Genomic DNA, 5,139 nt, shown 5'->3' with positions numbered 1-5,139 from the left:
GCGCTCCAACGTATACCAGTTAATTCAAAAAGCAGTTAAGCTCGCACACGGCTATATGCTAATGCTAACGAGTACTTCCATACAACACGGCTAATAGCTATGCTAACGTTAGCTAGCTAACAGAAGACAACACAGAGGTTATTATTATAATATGACTGACCTGATCAGAGGTTAATATAATCAGATTATATTTAATTCAGAATGTGACAATGTGAAGCTGATTATCTCATTTTAAGGATAAATACGTGAAGGACGTAACATCGTGAGCTACGTGAACTCCAGCGCACCGGAAGTAGTCCCGGCAACAAAAAGCTGCTTCCGGATTCCGCCCCCACCAAAATAAGAGCTGTGCATTTAATTCGATGACATATTTGCAGATTTGAAAGCAGATATTAAAACATTAAAACACCTTTTTGTGGTTTTACTTGAAAATATCACGATTGTATTTGGAAATATTTAAACAACCCTAAATTATCTGAGTAAATACATCTTATATACAATCTATATATAAGTACATACTATATATAAGTACACAGAGTATTCATATTAATACCACCTTCTATACTGTACATATCTGATCCATAAGGTATACAATGTATTCATATCATACCTACAACTCTTTATTACCAGTATTACTGCACAGAACTCTCTCTGTATGTATACAAATATAATATATAATATATATATATATATATATATATTATAATATATCTAATATATAAGTACATATATATATATATGACGTTCTTCTGAATATTAATGACTTTAGTTTTTTATCGTCATCATTTCATAATGTGATCAAAACAGAAAGTCGACACATAATAAATGAATAAATCTTTTACTTTCATGATGAACGTTGAGATGAGCTCCACGTGGTTTTAGTTGATTGATGAGCTTTTAGTTTAGTTTACATCCAGACGTAATAATCATGATTATATTATATCATGTTGTTTATTATCATTTTAATGTGTTTTATAAAACCCACTATTTACCAACGATCATGTGAACAGAGATACAATATTAGAAATGATTATAAAATCAAATAGAAGAGTGTTGTTTAAAGTGTGATGATGTCGTTTAATGTGTCAGCGGTTTATAGATATAATAATAATATAATAATAACGATATCATAGAGGACTGAGTCAGACCTCCTATCAGTCGGGTCCACATGTTAAGAACCAGTCAAAGGTCTCTAACTGATCTGTAATCAGTTACAGGTTAAAGACTCAGACAGGTGAGGACGAAGACAGGTGAGGACGAAGACAACGATGAAGACGGAGCTTTTTGTGCTCGTCGCTGCACTCGTCTGCGCTGCCTCAAAGCCGCTGAGCAAGGCAGCGCAGAGGAACAAGCTGCTGCTCATCTCCTTCGACGGCTTCAGGTGGGACTACGACCAGGACGTGGAGACGCCGCACCTGGACCAGCTGCTGCAGGACGGAGTCAAGGCCAAGTACATGACCCCCCCGATGCTCACCATGACATCACCGTCACACTTCACCACCATCACCGGTAAAGAGGACAGGACTAAGACGAGTTACTAGTACTACTGCTAGTACTACTACTGCTGCTACTGCTACTAGTACTGCTAAAGTTACTACTACTACTGCTAAAGTTACTACTACTGCTACTGCTGATGATACTGATACTACTGCTGCTACTGCTACTGATGACACTGATACAACTGCTAATGTTACCATACACATAGCAGGCTTGTTAGCTTAGCCCGTTTGTTAGCTTAGCTCGTTGTACTAAAATACACTCTAAAGAGTAATTTGGTACAAACTTGGTACAAAATTAGCATCCCAAATAATATCCCAGTGAAGTAAGGACGCTAACTCAGTGTTTGTTATGCTAACAGGACACGCCCCCACTGATCCTCACTCTTCCCTTAGCGCCGCCCATCACATCCAAATATGGTCACTTCTGGTTCCTAAAACCAAGATGGCGACGGTCCCAGTGATTCACTCTGAGCTTCAAGTTATGTGACCGTGGTGGACTTCCTTTATAGCCTAGCGTTAGCGTGTTGCTTCTGCTGAATGTGTTTCACCATGTACATTACATCACTTCCTGTTATCGTGAGTAACTCTCGGTGTTTGACAGGCAGATGGGTGGAGGACCACGAAGTGGTCCACAACATGATGTTCAACGCCAAGACGAACCAAAAAGTTCCTCACAAACAGACTCTGACCAGATCGGAGTGGTGGGACAACGGAGTTCAGCCGTTATGGATCACAGCTCAGAACCAGGTGAGTCACCAATCAACATGATTGATCACAGAAAGAACTGAATATACCACATGTAACAAATGTGGATTAATCCGCCACTGAAAATACTACCTGTTCAGGTACTCTGTTCACTACCTGTTCAGGTACTCTGTTCTCTACCTGTTCAGGTACTCCGTTCTCTACCTGTTCAGGTACTCTGTTCACTACCTGTTCAGGTACTCTGTTCACTACCTGTTCAGGTACTCCGTTCTCTACCTGTTCAGGTACTCTGTTCACTACCTGTTCAGGTACTCCGTTCACTACCTGTTCAGGTACTCTGTTCACTACCTGCTCAGGTACTCCGTTCTCTACCTGTTCAGGTACTCTGTTCACTACCTGTTCAGGTACTCCGTTCACTACCTGTTCAGGTACTCTGTTCACTACCTGTTCAGGTACTCCGTTCTCTACCTGTTCAGGTACTCCGTTCACTACCTGTTCAGGTACTCTGTTCTCTACCTGTTCAGGTACTCCGTTCTCTACCTGTTCAGGTACTCTGTTCACTACCTGTTCAGGTACTCCGTTCACTACCTGTTCAGGTACTCCGTTCACTACCTGCTCAGGTACTCTGTTCACTACCTGTTCAGGTACTCTGTTCTCTACCTGTTCAGGTACTCCGTTCTCTACCTGTTCAGGTACTCCGTTCTCTACCTGTTCAGGTACTCCGTTCTCTACCTGTTCAGGTACTCCGTTCACTACCTGTTCAGGTACTCCGTTCACTACCTGTTCAGGTACTCCGTTCACTACCTGTTCAGGTACTCCGTTCACTACCTGTTCAGGTACTCCGTTCTCTACCTGTTCAGGTACTCCGTTCACTACCTGTTCAGGTACTCCGTTCACTACCTGTTCAGGTACTCCGTTCTCTACCTGTTCAGGTACTCTGTTCTCTACCTGTTCAGGTACTCTGTTCACTACCTGTTCAGGTACTCTGTTCACTACCTGTTCAGGTACTCCGTTCTCTACCTGTTCAGGTACTCCGTTCTCTACCTGCTCAGGTACTCTGTTCTCTAGGTACTCCGTTCTCTACCTGTTCAGGTACTCCGTTCTCTACCTGTCCAGGTACTCTGTTTTGTGGTTTTATGCGTTTTATGTCACAGTTTGTTATCTGTCGTGGTTTCAGGGTCTAAAGACCGCCTCCTTCTACTATCCTGGGGGCGGGGCTAACTACAGCGGTCAGGCGGTGAACCGGGTGATCGTGGAGGAATCCGGCCACCCGGACGACAACGAGACGGAGTGGCGTGAAAACATCGACAAGGTGATGAGCTGGTTCTCTGAAGAAGACTTCCACCTGGTGACGCTGTACTACGGCGAGCCGGACAACGTGGGCCACAACAAGGGGCCGGACCACCCGGACCGGAAGACGATCGTCCGCCAGATTGACCGCACCATCGGCTACCTGAGGGAAGCCATCGGCCACCATCGCCTGAACGACAGCCTGAACGTCATCATCACCTCCGACCACGGCATGACCACCGTCAAGAAGCGGCCGCAGGTGGACGAGATCGTCCTCAACAAGTACCTGAACCTACTGAAGCTCGCCAGCTTCGAGATCCTTGACTACGGCGGGTTCGGCATCCTGACGCCGCGGCCCGGTAAAGAACAGGAAGTGTTCGACGCTCTGTCCAACGCGCCAAACCTGACGGTCTACAAGAAGGACGAGCTCCCCGAGAGCTTCCGGCTCGCCAAGAGCGAGCGGCTGCCTCCCATCGTGGTCGTCGCGGATCTGGGATTCAACCTTAACTCTGTGAGTTGGAACCAGCGACCGTTCTCACGTCATCAGCTGATGCTCCAATGGTCTATGGCGGATGTTTCTGGGTATTCTATGTCGTCATAATCACTCGTAGATCAGGTCGTGATGACTCTTTGTTTCCATCAGAGATTCATCGTCTACGTGAACAAAGGCGACCACGGCTACCACAGCGGGGAGATGGACATGAAGACCATCTTCAGGGCCTTCGGTCCCGACTTCAGGAGGAACTTCCTGTCGGAGCCGTTCGACAGCGTCCACGTGTATCCTCTGATGTGCAAAGTGCTGCAGATCAAACCGGCGCCGCACAACGGATCCCTGAGCGTCACCGAGGAGATGCTGCACGGAGGTGAGTCTGAGGACGAGTCAAGACCATCAGATATGAAACAATCAGCTGTTTTTAGAGGCCTTAAAGGGCCACACACGTCTTCAAAAGCATGTACATTTACTCCTGTCTTGTACTTCAGTACAGGTTTGAAGTACTTGAGGACACATATGCTACATTATACTTGTATGAAACGTCTGTAGTGACCTCCAGGTACACGCCTCTCTCAGTACTCACAGTAGTAGTACTCGTAGTACTGTGAGCTCATCAGAGTACTTCATGTGGTTTCAGGTGGATCTCAGAGGTCTCAGCTGTCTGTCGCTCTGCTGCTGTCGATGCTGCTCGTCATGTTCACGGAGCTGTAACGTGATCCAGGATCAGGTCTGCGAGATCCAGGATCAGCTTCTCCTTCTCTGAAACTGATCTCTGACTTCATGTCTGTATCGTACATGTACTATGAAGTATTATTGGTAGTATTTATACACAGTACTTGTGTTTTATGTCACTGATCTGTTGATCTCAGAGGTCACATGACTCACTGATAACAGCTGAGGACGTAAATAAAGAGAATTATGCCTCACTTCTTACTTCCTGTTTGTGAATTCATTTATACATTTATATTAATATAACATTTATTAGATAATAAATATAATCTAATAAATGTAATATGATGTAATATAACATAATATAAAATATAATACATATAATATAATAATTAATAAACTACACAGACTGAAGTCTCTCTGAGATCAGATTTAATCATTAAAGTTTCGGATCCAAACGGATTTTTATTGAAACTGTGAGAA

General features: G+C 44.3%; 2 protein-coding genes across 2 annotated transcripts in view; one reads left to right on the top strand and one right to left on the bottom strand.

Annotated features, from left to right (window-relative positions):
* Positions 1-301, bottom strand: part of mrps12 (mitochondrial ribosomal protein S12) — a 3,251-nt gene extending 2,950 nt beyond the window's left edge. Inside the window, exon 1 of the mRNA XM_079164149.1 lies at positions 161-301. The gene's annotated coding sequence lies outside the window, so the exon portion shown is untranslated. The remainder of the gene's footprint in view (positions 1-160) is intronic.
* Positions 302-1,199: 898 nt separating this feature from the next.
* Positions 1,200-4,920, top strand: LOC306700523 (ectonucleotide pyrophosphatase/phosphodiesterase family member 7). Its single transcript, XM_079165554.1, has 5 exons — positions 1,200-1,509; positions 2,101-2,246; positions 3,382-4,005; positions 4,138-4,357; positions 4,625-4,920. Exons 1-5 carry the CDS (start codon positions 1,269-1,271, stop codon positions 4,696-4,698), a joined length of 1,305 nt encoding a protein of 434 aa, XP_079021680.1. The 5' UTR covers positions 1,200-1,268; the 3' UTR covers positions 4,699-4,920.
* The last annotated feature ends 219 nt before the right edge of the window (positions 4,921-5,139 follow it).

Source organism: Pholis gunnellus (assembly GCF_910591455.1).
Source record: "Pholis gunnellus genome assembly, chromosome: 8".
NCBI classification, from domain to species: Eukaryota; Metazoa; Chordata; class Actinopteri; order Perciformes; family Pholidae; genus Pholis; species Pholis gunnellus.
The sequence above is the reverse complement of the archived record's forward strand: the minus strand, read 5'-3'. Positions and strand labels throughout refer to the sequence as shown.

What these genes read in the sequence shown, in the direction of transcription:
- LOC306700523 (XM_079165554.1), top strand. Translation starts at nt 1,269, where the DNA reads ATGAAGACGGAGCTTTTTGTGCTCGTCGCTGCACTCGTCTGCGCTGCC. An exon ending in ACACTTCACCACCATCACCG is followed by an intron (nt 1,510 to 2,100) that starts GTAAAGAGGACA and finishes GGTGTTTGACAG; the next exon opens with GCAGATGGGTGGAGGACCAC. An exon ending in GGATCACAGCTCAGAACCAG is followed by an intron (nt 2,247 to 3,381) that starts GTGAGTCACCAA and finishes TCGTGGTTTCAG; the next exon opens with GGTCTAAAGACCGCCTCCTT.